General features: G+C 42.3%; 1 protein-coding gene across 1 annotated transcript in view; it reads left to right on the top strand.

Moving 5' to 3' along the window:
• GYS2 (glycogen synthase 2) overlaps positions 1-19,992 on the top strand; it is a 78,679-nt gene that overhangs the window by 3,337 nt on the left and 55,350 nt on the right. The window contains exons 2-4 of the mRNA XM_039509218.1: positions 8,451-8,632; positions 11,381-11,572; positions 12,333-12,518. Coding sequence (XP_039365152.1) covers positions 8,451-8,632; positions 11,381-11,572; positions 12,333-12,518 — 560 coding nt within the window. The remainder of the gene's footprint in view (positions 1-8,450; positions 8,633-11,380; positions 11,573-12,332; positions 12,519-19,992) is intronic.

Genomic DNA, 19,992 nt, shown 5'->3' with positions numbered 1-19,992 from the left:
GAGCAAATCACTCCCTTTTGCAGAAGGTGCCTGGCCTGGAAAGCAGTAGAACTGCACATGTCTACTGCAGAAGTGAAACAAGGGGGGCAGGCCATGGAAGTCATGCACCTTACATGCTGCAAAGCAATGCTCCACATTGGCTCTCTCCTCAGTAGCACGAAAGGAGGGTTTTGGTGCCAGCTAGGGAAAGGACAGAGCATTATGTAGAGTGGCCACAAACTACATGGATCCATTGTCTAAAGCCTCAAGAGAATCCTAGAAATGTAGGACTGGAAGGGACCTTGATAGGCCTCAGAGTTCAGTCTCTTGCACTGAGGCAGGACTAAGTATTATCTTCTAAAGACCATCCATGACAGATGTTTGTCTACCTGATTTTAAAAACCTGCAGTGAAGGAGATTCTGCAACCTCCCTAGCTAATTTGTTCCAATGCTTAGCTACCCTTACAGTTAGCAAGTTTTTCCTAAGGTCTCTAACCTAAATCTCCCTTTTTGTTTTTAAGCCCATTACTTCTTATCCGCTTTGTAACAACCTGTACATACTTGAAGACTATCATGTCCCCCCTCAGACTATGTCTCTTCTCCAGACTAAACAACCCCAGTTTTTTTCGGTCTTTCCTCATAAGTCTTGTTGTCTATACTTTTCATCATTCATGTTGGTTGTTGCTCTCCTTTGGACTTTCTCCAATATGTCCACATCTTTCTCGAAGTATGGTGCCTGGAACTGGACACAGTACTCCATTTGAGGCCTTACCAGTGCTGAGCAGAGTGGAAGAATTACTTGCTTACAACACTCCTGTTAACATAACCCAGAATAATTGCTTATTTTGCAACAGTATCACATTATTGACTCATATTTAGTTTTGATCAACAATAACCCCTGGCCAGATCTGCTTCTGCAGTACTCCTCCCTAGGCTGTCATTTTCCCATTTTGTATTTGTGCAGTTGGACATTCCTTCCTAAGTGTCCTATTTTGTATTTATCCTTATGCAGTTTCATCTTATTTATTTCAGACCATTTCTCCAGTTTGTCATGACCAATTTTAATTATAATTCCCCCTTCCCAGCTTGGTATCCTCCACAAACTTTATAAGTCTACTCTCTAAGCCATTATCCAAATCATTTATGAAATTATTAAATAGAAACAGACCCAGGACAGATCCCTGTGGGACCTCACTTGATATGCTTTCCCAGTTTTACTTTGAACCCTCAATAACCACTCTCTGAGGAATCCTTTCCAACCAGTTGTGCACCCACCTTTTAGTACACATGTGGAAATGTGTAATAGATAGAAGTTATAGGCCACTAGTAAAGACTGCGGCAGCATCCATGGAGAGGCTGCACAGTTCCTCATTGTCCTTGCCCCATCCCTTTAAACCTCTTTGTATGTCCTCGGCAAAAGTCAATTTGCTCAAGCTGTTCAGGGAGGATGAGAATTTGTCTCTTACAGACTAATTTTGTTACTTGCCATAGTCATTAGCCTGGATTAGCGAGGTTTCCATTGCTTTGCTGAGGAAGTTTTTAATCACTTTATGAAGCTGATAACGATATTTATTGGGATGTTTGATTAATATTTATATTGTCTGTATTATTCGATCCGTCTTATAAACAAAGAAAGATATAAAGTGGTACAATGCTTAAAAAAAAAAAAATCTAGGCAGGTGACCAGTTCTTATCACTACCTAAATATAAACCCATTAGCTCGGTATTCAGGACCATTGCAGCGCTCCTGGAACATTGTTCCTTTAATCTTAAACAGCAAAGCTGCCTGGAGAACAGCTCTTCCCCATTCTACACACCAGCTTCAGTCTCTACCTCCATTTCCCCGTGTACCATTTCTTCTTATCTCTCTGGCTCCTTCCCTTCCAACAGCTGTTCTTCCTTAGCTCTTTCTTCCCTCTCACCTTCAGGGATGGGAGTTGTATTAGTTTTTTGGGGTGAGGGAGTCAAGTGAATGAGTGGTGGGTACATAGTGTGCGTGTAATTGATGTACCTATTTATTTAGGTATGCATGAGCCCCACCACTATAGTATCTGAGTAATTTCTAGGTGTTTAAAAATAGAATGGGGAGAGTACAACATGGAGAAAGATGAGAAGGAGGAGAATTTAGACTGTAGGGATGAAAACTAAAACTGGTTTAAAAAAAAAATTCAGCAAAATTTGTCAAAAATGTCTTTTCAATTAAATAAACACTTCCTCACAAAAAAATCCCCGTTTTCATCCTTTTTGTCCTTTTAAAAAAAAAAAATTCTTAAACAAAATATTTCAAACGTTTTTGTTTTAGTGGGGGAAACCCCACTCTCTCTCTCTCTTTTTTTTTTTTTTGCAAATAAAAGAAAGCGAGTTTTTTTTTTTCTCTTTTTTTCCACTTATTTATTTTCCCTTATTATTACTCTATTTGGAGAAGGCGGGAATTTAAAAAAAACCCAGCAAAAACAAAAGTGAAAGGTTGTTTATTTTTTCCCCATTGAAATTAAATTTCAAAATTTGTGGTCCAAACTGAATAATTTTGAATGGAACAATTTAATTTTTGTTTCTTGGCATGTTTTTTGGCCTGTTCTGAAACACACATATACACAGACAGATGATACACTAGTTGTTTAGGAAGAAGTAAAGAAGACAAATGCAGGAACAGAAAAAAGGAAGAGAAGGGAGAGTAAAATAAGGAAAAAAGTAAGTTTCAGCCCACCCCCCATTATTATTTGGTGTAGGTTAATATCAAAACACAGAGGTGTATCGCATCAATAGACTGGTGCATTTGGCCCTAAGTTGCCAGTGTCAGTGGGAGGACTGTTAGACTAATATCAATTTGCATAACAAAATGTTTTCAGTGGAATGGTGGGACATTGATTTTAGTGTAGGCTAAGCATAAATATGAACTTTGTACATCAGTCTACATATGCTGTCAACAGAGAGTAACTTTAGGGCTAAAGTATGTGGCCTCTTAAACTAGAGATTGCCCCAAACCACAAAGTTCAGATCTAGTTCTGAATAACACTAAGCTTCAGTGGATGTCAGAATCCAAAACCAGACATGTATCCAAAATTTGCAGCTAACCTGGTATCTCTATAATGGGCCAGACCAAAACTGTAAGATCTAAACACCTTTGAATTTGGGGGAATTTGAGATTGAGATCCAAAGTTTGTGCCCATCTCTCATTTCATTGTTTTTATAAAGCTGGCATCTGAAAATAGGATTTCAGATGTTGCTGCCAGAAGCATGTATAAACTGCTCAAGAAAATCAGGGGGTGTTTTTGTTACATTTCATTTGATTGGGAAGGAGTTTTAATTGATACCCTAAAACTCCATAGTAGGAAAGAAGCAACAGGCTTATTGGAATTCTGAAACTAATTAAAGACTGACTTTTTCCAACCATTTTTCACTTTGGACCCAATTCTGCAGTCAATGGAGTGAGTAATGGGCTGCTTATTTACATGGTAGTCTCAGTGAATTCAAAGTAGCTAACAGTGCCTTTTGAAAGAAACTTTGTATGACGTCTCTTCAGGGTATGAACTGGAATTTCTCTGTATAATAAATTACTCCAGCCACTGGTCAACTCTTCCCCTCCTGTCTTTTTCTTTGAGGCATGTCCATCACTTTCCATGTGCATATAGTTGCATGTACTAACTTCCCATGCCCAGCTCTCTTACACATGTATGCAGAGACATCCGTGCCTCATGAGTCACATGTTCACATGGTAACAGAGGGACAACTGAAATGGCTGGGGCCAAATAATGCACAGGTTTCATGGCAAGTTCTTTCTGCAGATTTTACTGCATTCTTCAAAATCAAAACCTTAATTTTGTTTAAAGTTCTCAACCCTTATTGTAACAAAGGTAGTAAAACAATGAGTTGCAATTGTACTTGCCCTACTGTCAGATAGACTGACATGATGTAGCATAGCACAGAACGAGGCATGCACAGTGATCAGCCCCTGTCTTTCCCCCTCGTTCATCTTAATCACTGACACCTTCCCAGCCTTGTTTCAGTCTTTCACGTGCTAACATGGTCAAAGCCAGTTTTATCATCTTAGGAATGACGTGCACTGACCTGGTAACCGTGATGCATACTTTGGTGACATTGCATCGGGATTACTACAACTAACTCTGAACTGGGTTCCGTAAGGAGCTGATCCATCACCTGCAGCTGGTGCAGAATGCATCAGCAGAAATGTGATTGGAGTTGGCAGCAAGAGGATGCAACCTACCCTCAGCTCCATTCCCTGACTGGATCCTTCCTGTTGTGTTCCTTGAGTTTAAGGAGAGGCTTTCAAAGGTAGAAATGGTAGCACCTTTCAGTATGCATTGGGTGCATCAATGCCACTTCTACCTTTTGAAAATGTCTCCCTGTAGACCGTTAAGTGGTTGCTTCCCAAAGTATAATGCTGATCCCAAGACGGGGTCTTTGCCACAGGGAAGAAACAGGACTCAGGTGTAGTAAACAGAAAACAGCTTCTTTGCTGAGGCTGCTAGATAATTGGGACCCAGTCTTGCACCACTAATGTCAATGGCAGTTGGGTCACTCCTTGAGACCTAGTCTACACACAGGTTTTGCACTGGTGTAACTATTTTGGTTATGCGTACAATCTTTTTAATGAAACAGTTATACCAGTACATCTCCTAGAATAGAGCCAGTTATACTGGTATAAAGGTGCCTTCATCATCATGTTCCCATTACGCCTCTGGCATTTGAGGCAGCAACGAAGCTCCTCCACTCCTGTCTGTTTCTGGCAAGTCTTTCTTTGGTTCCCCAGCTGTGCCCCAGGTTTTCAGCTTGGCTTCCACAGCTCTTCGTAATGTTTGTTTTCGGGTGGCCTCGTTTTCGCTTGCCTTTGGGTGTCCATCTTATTGCTACTCTGGAGATGGCAACAAGATGGCAACACCCTCATGGTGTTGTCCATCATCCCATCCAGAATAACAGCAGCCTCAGAAGAAACTTTGCTGTAATCTTCCTGATCCCGTCCATCTGCTCTTGCTGACACCCAGGATGTGTAAGCTGTAGGATCTCATCTCTGCTGTGACCTGAGCTAGCTTCCCTGTTTCATACATTGTCTGTACATTCCAAAAAACAAGTCTGGTTTTTGTCTTGGTGTTGAGCACTTCAGTCTTCATGCCAGTGGCTTCCTTTCAGCTTTCACCATTGGCAGTCATACAGGTCATTGACTCCTGAAGGCTGTCACACACAGCAACGGTCAATTTTGCCATTGCTGTTTCTGTAACATATTTTGGTTTTTACGGGACAGGGTTGTTAGCCCTATGCCTGACTCCCAACCTGGAGGACCAGGGTGTCTATTTTGTCTGGCCCCTCCCCCACAGACCAATCTGGCATGGTTGAACCTACCAGGAACAAAAAGTGTCCGCCGACATAGATTCTGGAGATCATTAGAGCACGCAAGCTATCCTGCCACGACAAGGCACGGACACCAGAGGACAGATGAAGGTGCCTTAGACCAGTATAACTTACTCCCATTCCCTTACAGGAATAAGAGTATGAACAAAAGTACTTTTATAACTGAATCTACAGTTGGATTTGTACTGCTTTAACTATATCAGTATAGTTAGAGATGCAACTCCTGTGTTTAGATAAGTTACTCAGGCTTTGGCTGCACTTGCATTTCAAAGCGCTGCCGTGGCAGCGCTTTGAAGCGCTAAGTGTAGTCAAAGCGCCAGCGCTGGGAGAAAACTCTCCCAGCGCTGTCCGTACTCCACCTCCCTGTGGGGAATAACGGACAGCGCTGGGAGCGCGGCTCCCAGCGCTGGGGCTTTGACTACACTGGCGCTTTGTAGCGCTGCAATTTGCAGCGCTGCAGAGGGTGTGTTTTCACACCCTGCTGCAGCGCTGCAAATTTGTAAGTGTAGCCAAGCCCTCAGATACTCTCTCTCTCTCTCAGCTTGCAGACTGAGGAACCCAGGAACTGGGGCTGGCTATATCTTTATTTCTGCAGCTTCACCATCTGAGCTATAAATTTGCTACTGACATTTTAAACATGAGCAAAGACTCTTCTTCTGTTGCATTATGATAGATTTTAATAATTGTTCATATTTTATGAAATTTTAGCTGCATTGTTTGTATTGTAAGACCTAAATGCTATGGCTGATAATCACCATAACCTGTTATTGTTTTATTTATGACTCTATGGAGCTTCAGTCTTTCAGATATTTCCTTGTTTGTACTCCTCACAAAGTGGGCTATTTTTAAAGAACAGGATTTTAATGTAGGGGTTAACTTTTAAGAGTGCACATAAAACTTATAAATGCAAACTAGATAATTGTATCTATACTTTTTCATACATTCATAGATTCCCAGGGCGGAAGGGATCACTGTGACCATCTGGTCTGAACTCCTGTATAACACAGGCCACAGAACTTCCCCAAAATAATTCTTAGTTCAGAACTTTTAGAAAAACATCCAATGCTGATTTAACGTTTGCAAGTGCTAGAGAATCACTGTACCCTTGGTAAACTGTTGCAGTCATTAATTACCTTCACTGATAAAAATGTACACCTTATTTCCAGTCTGAAAGTTTCCAATTAATTGATTTGCATGTGCAGAAGCCTGTTCATATGTTCATCAGCTGTACAAGCGTTCTATAGGGGCACAATTTAAAAATGTTAAATTCCACAGTACTGAAGGGAAATCAGATTTGGCAAAAGGTTTGCGGCAGGCAGGGGCGGCTCTAGACCCCAGCGCGCCAAGCAGGCGCTTGGGGCGGCCGTTTCCCGGGGGGCGGCATTTGGCTCCGGTGGAGCTCCCGCCGGCATGCCTGCGGCAGGTCCCGTCTTCCCGCGGCTCCGGTTGAGCTCCCGCAGGCATGACTGCGGCAGGTCCGCTGGTCCCGGGCTCCGGTGGACCTGCCGCAGGCATGCCGGCAGGAGCTCAACCGGAGCCGCGGGAAGAGGGGACCCGCCGCGGGACCGGGGAAGGGCGGCGCAGCGCTCTGCGCTGCTTGGGGCAGCCTACTTTCGAGAGCCGCCCCTGGCGGCAGATATCAGCTGATCCATTTTAATTAATCATGGACCTAATCCTCCAAAGTGCTGAGCAACCTCAGCTCCCATGGCTTCATGGTAAATGAAGGGTCAGATTTGTAAAATACCTTTTAAAAATCTGGCCCTTAATATCTAGAAAGAATCACAGCATTGGGCCTTTATAAAACATCTATAGCCTTAGCAAATAATTCATGACACAGTTGGGGCATTACAATACAGTTCTAGTAGCTCGTTTGGCTTCTGCATTTGGGTCAGCTCAAATCATATAGTGGCTATTAGGTTAATTTTGTTGCAATTATTTAAACATCTCTGATCTTCAGCTCCCTCGTATATGTTAAATATAGTTCCTGAGTATGCCCCTTGGGCTTTATTCACTGTTGACTTATTTCAATTTAACTCAGTGGAGCTAAGCCAGTGTAAAACTGGACTGATGCAGTAATGAATCGGGTCTCTGGCATGTAGTTTATACCTAGACTTTGATTTATCTGTTCTTCCACCTTCCTTTCCTTTTGCTGCATCTAAACACTGTGCTTCTGTTCATCTTGGTCCATGGTATGGTGGAATTCCCTCCCATAAAAGATCTGCATTCCTGTCTCTCAGTCCTTTCATTCGAATGATCTGTTAACTTAGTTATTTACTTGCTAATGTGGTATTGTGTTTCACTTGTTTAGTATATTATTTGTGTATATAATGTGTAACATACCAGTGAAAGGTGTTGTAGACATTGAGATCAGTGGAAGATGTTATAGAAATTAAAACATTAATGTCTCTTTGTGTTAGGGATGGAATACAGTGCCTTTTTCTCTAAAGACATTATTTCAAATCCAGCTCAGGTCAGTAGCAGCTGAAAGTCATTACTGCCTGATGCTTTCTAGTGGCCTGTGTGTAATAAATTGGGATTTGTAAGTCCAAATCTCAATGTGCAGGCATCTACATCACAAGGAATTAGCTTTAAAAATGACAACTGCCAAAGCAAAAAGTTTAGGTATACCCTATATCCAACCACTAGATTAGGCAATAGAAAATATAGGAATGGCCCTGAGCCATAGTGTTTGAGTAACAGATAATAACAGTTCAGGGTGGAAAGTATACTGTGTCCATATAGAAAAACTTTGGGGAGGTCACATATAATGACCCAACTGATATTTAGCTAGGATATTTAGCTAACTCTCCCACTCTTAGGCAAAGTGCTATGGGATTAACATTTAATTACCACATGAGGTCTGGAGGTGAGAACATCCCATTTTTAAATACAGGGGATGAAATTCTGGGCCTATTGAAGTTAATGGCAACCCCCGCATTTACGTCACTACTAGGGCCAGGATTTCACCCAGAATTGTGAATATGAAAAGTAATTAAACTGGAGGTGGACCTGACCCATACCGCCAGGTAGGTTTGACCTGGGATCTGAATTTTGCACCTTATACCCATCTCAAAATGATACTCTCTTATGATTTTCTTTTACAGTTGGTGGCATCTACACTGTGATCCAGACAAAAGCCAAAATTACAATTGACGAATGGGGTGAAAATTATTTTCTGATCGGTCCCTACTTTGAGCACAACGTGAAGACTCAGGTAGAGGTGTGCGAGCCTCCGAACCCGGCAATTAAAAAGGCAGTGGACACATTGAAAGGCCAGGGGTGTCAGGTAAATGAGATCTGCCACTGCTCCCTATGGCAACTAAGCTGACACTGAAGAGATTACAATTTTGGTTAATGCTCTTGCTGTTCCACTTGATGCTGTAGTCCTGGTCAATGTCCCAGGAGGAAAGGCTCAGAACCATTAACTTAGCGTTAGCGTAGCAAAGTCAATTCATTAAAGGTTATTTTTGAGAGAGAACCAGTTTATCCAATTACATGTTTTAAGAGTCATTTATCTACAAGTCTACTTAATTGGATTAATGACTTACTTTGCCAGTCCCTAAATACAGTGAGATTTCAGTAGACATAATTTGACCTTAGGTTGACTGAACTGTTGTGTAATTCTTATATTGCATTTGGCCTTCTCTTGCTGCTGAATAAACTCTGAAAGGGAATAGCATTTCACCATACTGTGGTTTCACTATGGCAGGTTTGAAAGCTAGACATAGCTGAACCACAGTGGGATTAAAAAAGTTATCTGCTGACAAAGAACCTGCTTTCCAAGGCCAGTTTAGCTCTGGAAATAGTGTGCGGTCCCCTCATTTTAGTATGGTGCTTATCGTAGGTGTTGCATTAATTCTTATTCCCGAAAAAGAGTTTTGTGATCAGTGCACAAAGCTGGGACCTGGGGGATCTGGGTTCCATTCCCAGTTTGGACAAATATATCCTGCGTGATCTCAGTCATATCTTGTAGAGTAGCTCTGTGTCTCAGTTTCCCCAGCTGTAAAATGGAGACAGTAATGCTTCACTTCCTTCACAGAGGTGGTGTAGATTCTTTTCCTTCCAGTGAACCAGCAGCAGAATTGTTTACTAAATTCCAAACAGTTACACCTGTGCAAACCCATTGACAACAAGGGAGCTACACAAGGCTAGGAGAGGGTCGAGTGTGGCCTATAGAATCTTTATTACTGGTGCTGATGCCCCAGAGAGAAAGTTTGCCTCTCAGATTCCAGGTGGAATATGCAGGGCTATCAGCTGAGGGAAAATAATCTCTTGATTTGTAAACTGTGCAGTCCTGACCTGGAAACCCTCAAGAGTCGATAGACTTGGAGTCCCTTGATGCCGCTTTTTGCAAAACCTGTTTTTCAGAGTGGAACCAGGCTGTAGTAACACATTGTAAGGGATTTGGTAATCCTCAGATAGTAGTACAGACTGATGTTCCTAATTTAGTGGCTGCTCCTGGTTTTAGTGTAACTTTTCATAAAGTTAATTATCTACTAAGGTTTATAAATATAAACCTACTACTGATTACAAAGACGTGTCTCTGCCATCTAGCAAACTCTCCTTTGAATGGACAATAACTACAGACATTTAGGCCAGATTCACTTCTATGCTCCCAGCAGGGGTGGCGAGTTATATGGGCCCATGGTGCCTGGGCTCCAGCAATATTCAGGGCCCTGGGGCTCGGTTCCCCTAATGTTTAGGGCTGGGTCTCTCCCCCAGCCCCGCCTGCTGCCCCCACGTGCCTCCCCCGAGTGTCCCCTGACCTCCACTTGCTGCCCCCACACACCTCTCCCTGGCCCCAGAGCGTCCCTGCCTCAAGCCTTCCTCCCTCAAGCCGGTGGCTGCCCCATGTGGCTCCCAGCATCAACTGCCACTGCAGGGTCCTAGTGCCCCCCATTCACTAGTGTCAGGGCAGGATGCCCCTGCCCCTGCCCTTCCGCCTTGGACTCTTCCCTTTTCTGGCAGCACAGGGCCCCCACCACCACCTGCAGTCACTGTTCCTGCCACAGGGTGGGCAAAGGGCAGCCCCATCCCCCACCCCCAGGGAGGCTACAGTGAGGGGCAGCAGCAGGGGAGGAGGTGCACATGTGATGGCAGCCCCTCCCGGCACCCACCACAGGGGAGATGAGGGGGCTTCCTGGATCTGAGAGGGGCCCTAGGAGCACGTGCAGTGACAGTGGTGCGAGGTGAATGTGCTGCCGAATGTGGGCCTTAGAGTTAATGAGGATTGGGCTTTCAGGCCTGCTCTATACGAATTTTCTACTGGTATAACTGTTTCAGTTAGAGGGGTGATTTTTTTTACTGAAACAATTATATTGGTACAGCCCCTAAGATGGACACAGTTATACCAGTATAAAGATGCCTTAGGCAGGTATATCTTGTTCCCTTTCCTGTACAGGAATAGCTATGCTGGTATAACACATCTTTATACCAGTATAACTGCATGCACACTTAGTGAGGGTTCTAAGCCTTAGCTATCCCAGTGTAATTTAATCAGTACAACTTGATTGTGTAGAGGAGGCCTTAGAGTAAATGAGATTCTAAGGCTCCCATGGTCCAGATTTTCAAGCAAGCCTCCTAAATTGGACATAGATATCTTGCACCCTTACATTGCACCTCAAATGCCCATTAGGTTATGTGTAAAAAGTGAACAGTTATGGTTCCCAGGGTCCAATCCTGTAAAGTGCCAAGCGCCTACATCTGTCATTTAAGTCAGTAAACGTGATCGTCACTAGCATTGACTGAAAGTTCTGTCACTTTGAACTATCAATGACAAATATCATTTTGATAGGAAAAGTGATTTTTCACATCTCTCTTTTCCCATTTTTCAACCAACTATAGAGTGGCTTTCCTCCAGACATTGCCAAGAGAAACCCCAAATATCCATTTTGTGCACACAGGAATACCCACGTCGTTTCTAAATGCTTCTGCTCGTGAAATTTGGGTTTCTATGCAAAATTTGCTGGCTCAGTTTAGGCCACTCCTTGAGAAATTGGCCTTTTCTGCTTACGCCTCTGCCTCTAATTAACAGGTATTTTTTGGAAGATGGCTGATAGAAGGCAGCCCATACGTTATGCTCTTTGACATAGGATCGGCAGCCTGGAATCTGGATAGATGGAAAGGAGAATTCTGGGATGCATGCAACATAGGAATCCCTTTTAATGACAGAGAGGCCAACGATGCATTGATCTTTGGATCATTGACTGCCTGGTTCTTTAAAGAGGTATGGTTTTAAAGTCTAGAACAACAGTGGCTTCAAACCTGGATCTGATATAGATCCAAATCAAATTTGAATCTCAGTAACTCCTCTATTATATATTGTACTGAAACCACAGATCTGAAACCTTTCCCTCCAATGGTAAGAAATTTCACCCCTGGTCTGGATCCAAATTCATGGCTGTAGCTTATCTCTGATTTCAAAGTGTTCTGTTGGTCAGTTCAACGGCATTCTTTCCATGGAAAGTCATGTCTGTGGTGTTACTTTAATGTCATTTCTACCCTAGGTTTCTTCTTGAGTGTCTGAGTTCTTACTGATACCACTTTGTTTGTAGTGATCTCGCCCTCTCCCTACCAATGACCAGCAACCAGGTGATCTCTCTCAAACTGTCCTTGCCTCCACACAGAAAGCCAAGGGCAATTTACTTCCCAAAGTTGCCAGATTCTATCTTCCTTCAAACAATTAACACTGAGTCACTTATGGTTTTCTTAAACTAGAGTCTAATAGCAAAAGAGAAAATATAAAGAATAATGAAAGATTGTGTTTCTCAGAGCTCCCTGGGTGAGCGTGCCACTGGGGGACATGGTGCAGCATGTACTTCTCTTCACAGCCAGCCAACTCTAACGACTGGTCAGGGCTGTGGTCAAGTAGAATGCTATAGGATTTTTCTTCATTCAGAAGTAAGCAGACACTTGGGGGCTGCTGAGAAGGGGGTGACAAGCAGGAGGCAGTGCACTTCACATGTGTCCTTTCACATTGTTTTCAGCTCACCAGCCAGTTTGATGACAAGCCCAACTTGATTGCTCACTTTCATGAATGGCAGGCAGGAGCTGGGCTAATCCTCTCTCGATTTAGGAAACTTCCTGTTGCCACAGTCTTTACTACCCATGCCACACTGCTCGGGAGGTACCTGTGTGCAGCAAGTATAGATTTCTACAACAGACTTGACCAGGTAAGAGTCCTGTTTCCTCCCCATGGCATTTCCAGCTAACTTTTCAGTGATGCTAAAATGTCTTATTAAACAATGCAGCTCCTGGCTTTGGTGCCAGTTAACTCCACCAATGCACAGTTATTCCCTCTTGAATATTCTCATGGGCTGGGCCCACATAGAAGTGCTTTGCCACAATTTCAAAGCATAATAAATTGTATTAGTTACATCCTGAGGTATATAGGGTCTGATTCCAAACCCAGTGAAATCGGGAATCTTTCCATTGACATCAGTTGGATCAGGCCTATCCGGAGGAAAACCGGAAACCCTCAAACTCCTGGGCAAATCAACAGCTCAATCCAATCCCTGACTGATAAAGAAATGGCAATAACAATACATCGCACTGCTATAGCACTTGCCATCTGAAGCTCTTAGCCTTATTATTAACAGTTTGAGGATATTTTCAAAGGCGCAAAGGTCAGTTAGGTACGCACCTCCCACTGAAAGTCAATGCCGTTGAAAATCTCCCCTTTTAGGTGCCAATGAGACAACTAAGACAGAGATGTAGAGCAAGTTGGTTGAGAAGCCCCGTGGCCAGTTGAGTAGGTAGCGGCTACAGCACCCTCGTAGCTGGAGGCTAGTCTTAGAGCTGATGCTTAAGCTGCTGTGTTTTACAGCACTTTTTACCAGGGTAAGGATGTAGAAAAAATGGTCTATTACAGTAATCTCTGTGTAGTTGATGTTACAACTGGGTTCCCATTATGAGGCTCATTTTGCCTTCCTCTAACCTGCCCCTTCTCCCTTGTAAGTTAAACAGAAATCTGTACTCTCTCAAATTTTTAGGGTTAAGTCTTATTGGCAGCTAGAATTTTTTCTCAATTTTTTGACTAATTTGTGTTTGAAATGAAAAGACCTATTCAAAATGTCTTTCTTGAAAATTTGGTAAAGTGTCTAGTGGTTTTTATTTTATGTTCCCCTCTGTCAACTTCATGATATCACATTACAGCACAAAATGGAAAACATAAGTAGAATTTTATTATGGTCCTCAGATATACTTGCTGTTTAGCAACCGCAGGTACAGGGTGGGATCTGTGTTTTACAAATGCGGATAGAGAGAGAAATTTGATTTTGAGATTGGTTTATGCATCACGGATTCATCCTGTATGAATCATGCCAAAGTGCTTTTAAAAATCTCACCCTAAAAGACTACTTAGCTATGGTAGCTCAGAATTTAGTATCCAGCAAAATAGTGGCTGTTCTTTAGGAACATCTTTACTACTTCTTAGAGTTAAACATGATCTAAAAAATGCAGTAATATCCTCATACATGTCAGTTCACTTGTCATATTGCTGTAAAATAAGCCAGCTACTAGATAGCATGCTAAAAATGAATGAAGTGTCCCGGTCTTTGGTCTGTACTTCCTTGATACAGAGAATTGAAGAGAATTGTGCATCTTTAACAATAATCTTTCTTGCAAAAATTAAATTTAAGATTGAGCTCGTCTGCTGTATGAGTCTGTAAAAGGACAACAGAAAAATGCAAACCTTTTTTTTTAATTCCCTACCTTTCCTGTGTTCTCAAATCAAAGCCATGCTCTCTACAGCACAGAGAATTTTCGAGTAGCAACATAAATATTTTTGTATTGATATATATTTATCTTCTGAAATCCCATTCATTGCTATGGTGATAGTTAAAAACAGACATATTTCTCTCTCTGAGAATACCTTTTATGTATTAATATCATCTCTCTGAAGTTTTATTATTAATCTCTGCAAATATACTTTAATGATGGAGGCTAATGGAATTCCACAGCTCATTCCTTCAAGCAGGTTGACATTTAAAGGGTACTGATGCAGGAAATTGTGCGAGGCTGTTACACGACTGTTTCACAGACACTTACAGTGCATTAAAGCTCTTCTTGACAAGCTGTAACATTTACTAAGAGATCAGCTGTCTTAATGAGGGCGTCTTTGGCTGAAAAAAGGTCAGCCTGGCCCAAAAGCCAGATGAGAAACATAAGGGGCTGATCTAGCACACGCTCATTAAATGATACAGAGAGGCAGGTCTTTAGAGGATATTCTTGCTGTTGTCTTTTAGTAGTAGACTATTAAGGTCAAACAAGTGATTTGTCCAGTGATAAAGACTCTCCAGGGCTTTCTAGTGTTTAACCTTTGGATGAGACAGTATACCTTTTAAAGGGCATGTCACTTTTTTTTCCCTTTCCAAAGTACAACACATAGTTTTCCTGTTTCAGGCCAATTGGATTTTTTAAAAATGGAATTTAAGCTCTCACTTTTGATCAGTATTTCTTGGAAGGAACATATTTTCCTTCAGCTTTAAGCACAGTATCTGAGACAGGTGGGAAAGAACCAATGGGTGTATGTTATACCATAGATGATAATTATATCATAATGCAGAGGTGAAGCAACAGTCTAGCAGTGCCCGGGAACAAGCAGGCATGCTCAGCTCCGGCAGGAGGAGAGGGAGCCTCATGTTACCTGTGCTAGCACTCAATCTATAAAAACAAAGATTGGATTTAATGAGCTCCAAAGAGAACCCTGCCAAGCCCTAATCAGGAGGCACTGTCAAAGAACTGGTGTGCTGTGAGGCAGGAGGGCTGACTGATGAGATAGACAGGAACAGGTTTCAGAAGACACAGAGGATAGGGCAAGGCTACACTCTGATTCCTATCTGAATATACAAAGGAACAGATTGCAAAGCATTTTTCTTTCTTTCTGATGTACTTCTTGTAGGAGAAAATACCTCCTATCCATATTCTTAACAAGGTACAACAAATGAATACAAACATAAAGGACACAAATGCATAGCCTGATGTAAGCCCACTGATGTCAATAGACATATGCCAGAGATGAATTTGGCCCAAGTTCCCAACATTTGGGAATAAATGTTAACATCAGGAATTTTATAAAGCACCATGTAATCCCAAGTGTAAAGTTACTGGCATTTTCCCCATTGTTGTAAGCAGGGGGGAGCTAGAACTGTGAGGGCCCCCCACCTTGTGCATGTTGCTCCCCTGCCGAGCCAAAGGCTTTTGATTCAGAAATCTGATTGCAAGTTTGTGCTGCTTGAAACAAAGCAGCCATTAAAGAGACTGTAACGGACCCGTGAGCAATTCTCCAGTGTAGGACCAGCCTAGCCACAGCTACACCACCCTTAGCTGGCCCCAATCAGAGTATGGGGTATGGTCAAGGAAAACAGAGTTTTTAGCTGGCTATTCCTTTGCTCTCCAGCGATCCCTGGTTGCTAGAATGACCCCAGGGGACCATTGGCCAGTCCTGATGATGTGGCCCTAAAGTTCCAGATTCTGGTCTTAGGTCCACTAGTGTAAATGTGAAGTAATTCCACTGAAGTTGGCAAAGTCACTCTGGATTTGCAATGGTGTGACTGAGACAATCTGCCTGTATCAGTGTAGATTAGACTCATATATATTTTTATGAAATTAGATGCTTGTATAGTTTCAGTTCTCATTTGCTTATGTGTACAATCAAAATGAAAAATCTAACTTAATCATTCTGTTTGTTTTGGATCCTGTATTATTCAGGAGAACTTTCTAGAAGTGTAAACAGCTATTTCATTCTCTGTTTTCTGCAGACAGGTGTCTTGTATAGAATACCCCATTTCCCCAACGAGATAAAGAACAAGGGTTGCTCATCACATCCATGCTATGGCTGAACTTGTAACTCATCTCAGAATGCAAAGCCATGAATGGGCCAAACTCATCTCTGGTGTAACTGGCCCCATTGCCCCCCTAGCTTGCAGTTGGGTTACATGGCTCAGGGGATTGGTAATTGGATAATCAAGCCTTTCACTTCTAGGTCACTAGTTCAAATCTGGTCCAGGTCAGTACAGACTTAAAGCCCATTACTATTGAACAGCTGTTAATGTCAGAGTGAAACAAAATGTACAATTTTTTTTTGCTTGCATTCAAGATTATGATGTTTGAATAACACTCCTATTGAGGGGGAAACATCAAGAAAACAAAGAAAAATTAATGGGATGTCATTAGTGCAGTATAATGTTCCTGTGTGGTGTGGTTTTTTTTTTTTTGTCATCATCTCTGCTTGGGGGAATGAAGTGGTCAGGAACCAATCATAAGAGCTTGCTTTTTTTTTGTCTGTTCAAATCCAGCCAAGGTCAGTAATCACCAAAGGTTATGTTCTGATGGCTGTTCAGTGACATGAGTAGGGTATTCTCAGTCTGGCTTCCAAAAGATAACTGTCCATGGCACTAACTGGCATCCTTTTTAGCAGCTGCAGCAGAGAAGCCAGGGATTCTCAGTGCTAGAGGCTAATAGGCTAGCTAGCATCTTTCAAGCCAGATGGTGAAGACCTCCTCCTTGAGACCTTGCTGTATAGCTCAGATCTCTGTACAAGTGGTGGAGGCCTCTTGGGTGAACTGGACATTGGTCCTGCTGTCACCAGAATTGGAGATCTCCTGAACTATGGTCAGAGGGACTGGCTGGACACTATGGTATTACCCAGCACATGGTGTTGCCCACTCTTGTGCCTCCCACTGAGTGCTCCAGGACATGAAAGCTGCCCTGCCCTCTGCCTCTCTCTCGTAACATGAGTGGCTGCTGCAGGAAGGTGCACACCGCCTGGCTGTGGTCCCTCTCCCATTTAAGGGGCAGGGCTTTTTGTTCTGGTGGACTCTGCCCACCCTTCCAGGAATTCACATAGGCTGGCACCTTTCATAATTTCACTGAAATATGTTGACAACTTCAGTGTAATTCCTGGAGGACAGAGCTCCACATCAGAACTAGCAATTTCAGCAAAGAAGCCAATGGACAGAAGGGTCAAACTTCTTTCTCATACTAGCAGTGGTCCTTTCAAAGTGGGTTTGTGGAGCACTGGCTAGACACAATGGGCAAGTCCGTTGGCAAAAGTCTCTGGTGCCAGCAACTAAGCCTCTCACAAGTACTGAAAATTCACCTTAAGATTTTATAGTTTAAAAATACTGCATATGGAAAACCTATGGGTCTGACTGACTCTCCGTGGTTTTGCACCTTGTGTAGTTATTTACATGGGTGCCTGGTTGGTGTAAAACATGAGTATTTTGATCTGGTAGCTTTTTTACACCTAGCCTGCACAGTTTTATAAATGATTCTACAAGATGCAAAATAGTGCAGAGCTGGGCATACTGACTAAATTAATGCATTGTAAAGTCTCAGTTGAAACTACCTGCTTGTGGCATTTTTGTTGACACCATAGCAGGCCCAGTTCTCATTTCTTTTTACGGCAGTGCAACTCCCACAGTCATTGAGCTCACCATTATGCAAAGTTGATCCGCTTTATTAGATGAGCAGCTAATGCAAATCTGACTTAAGCTAGGATGTGTAGTTTTTATTCTTATTTAGTGTGGCTAAGCTAGAGAAGAAGGGAAATTCTACTATTTGTCATTTACATAAGAGAGCAATAAATGAGGAGTTAATTTTTGGGTTTTAAATATATAACTAGTTCCTCTTAATCTTTATTCAATAGCATGCCAGAGCTGCTGTGTTCTTTTCCCCTGAGTTGGAAATGAAGAAGGTTCTGCTCCACAGGGACAAGGGTCTAGTAATTAGAGCAATGGATTGGGGATCAGGACTCTTGGGTTTCATTCCCAGTTCTGTCACTGACTATTCCCAGCTGTTCCACAGACCTACTCTGTGACCTTAGGCAAGTCACTTTCACAGATTTTAAGGCCAGAAGGGACCCTTATGATCATTTAGCCTGATCTTCTGCATAACAGGGTCCAGAGAACCTTTCCCAATAATTTCTGCATCCAGCCCATAACTTCTATTTGAGCAACAATATATCTTTTACAAAGGGACCCAGGCTTGATTTAAAGACTGCGAGTAATGGAGAATCCTCCACATCCATAGATAAGTTGCACCAATGGTGAATTACTCTCACTGTTAAAAATGTTCACCTTATTTCTAGTATGAATTTGTCTAGCTTCAGTGTCCAACCATTGGATGTCATTCTGACTTTTTCTGCTGTCTAGTATCTGGAATCTCATCCCTATGTAGGCCCTCATACGTTGTGAAGAGTCACTCCTTAACCTCCTCTTAGGTAAACTAATTAGATTGAGCTTCTTTAGTCTCGTATGCTTTCCAGACCTCAAATTGTTCTTGTTGCTCTTTTCCAAACCCTTTGCAATTTATCAACATCCATTTTGAAGTGTGGACAGCAGAACTGGACACAGTATTCCAGTAATGGCTCTCTAATGCTGCAAGCAGAGGTTATGCCACCTCCCTACTCCTTCTTGATATTCCCTTGTTCACACATCCAGGAGTCATGTTAACGGTTTTAATTACAAGCAAAAATCACACAAAGTATTGTAAGCACCCACACACCAAACCCAACAACTGAAATGATTAATCTATCTATCTACTTACATGGTCCCCAGCATCATGTTATCTGAGTGGCTCACAAACAATGACTAGTGTTTAATAATGATTGATAATCTATTTAGCCTCACAATGCCCACATGAAGTTAGAAAAGTACTTCTATCCCCATTTTACAGGTGGGAAAACAGAGGCACTAAAAGACTGACTTACTACAAGTCATTCAGCATCTCTTTGGCAGGGCTTGATATTGAACACAGATGTTCTGAATTCCAGCTTAGTGCCTTAGCAACAAGAGTAACTTTTTCTTTTCCGCTTCCGTAGAATGTGCGTTTACACCAAGCCTATCAAATGATGGATTGGAAGCCATAATAGTGATGGAGGGGGACAGCCATTCACACTGCAATTGACCAGTGCTGAAAAATTCTGATACACATTTCAAACCCTCATCCTCAGACTGGGGATCTCCAGATTAAAGGTTTTGTTTTACACCTATCTCTTCTTCACACACATCACATTCACGTGTAAAAAGACTCAAAATCACCACGTTCACTTTTTCAAATCATACACTTGTCAGCTTGGCACCATACTGAGCGCATGATGTTTTTGCATAGCCCACTATTTCCCTAGGAATTCAAGGTGACTTAGGGAGCATGACCTTTTTTTGCTATACTTTTGTACAGTGAACACATGACAGACAAACTCAATTGGGAATGCCATTTTCACTGAAACCGCCCCCCTCATTGCAAAAAGAATGTTGTTACTAAAACAGAAATTAGGTTAGAGTATCTGGATTCAGAGTTTTGTCTCAGCCGATTGTAGAGTTAGGGTCCAGCTGTGTAGTTTGATTCTGGATCTCAGTCCAAACTTCCCTACAGTTTGGGAGTGTTTGGATTGGGGGATTTTTGTTTGGCCTACTATAGCGATAGAAGTTGGTCATAATGTATAGGTTTAACTCAAGACTTCCCCAGACTTCAGGGATGGTCACATCTGGAATTTGAGTTTGGGACTTTCAATAGCCATAAAGTAGGAGTAAAATACAGAAGTATGTTCTCTGAGAAGAGATGAGGGTATGAATTTGCCGTAAGCAGGTTTTTGTTTTGTTTTGTTTGTTTTAATATAATCACTTTATCAGTAATGACTAGTGT

This window comes from Mauremys reevesii, linkage group 1, assembly GCF_016161935.1.
Source record: "Mauremys reevesii isolate NIE-2019 linkage group 1, ASM1616193v1, whole genome shotgun sequence".
Lineage (NCBI taxonomy): Eukaryota > Metazoa > Chordata > Testudines > Geoemydidae > Mauremys > Mauremys reevesii.
This window is presented reverse-complemented; position numbering and strand designations above follow the sequence as displayed.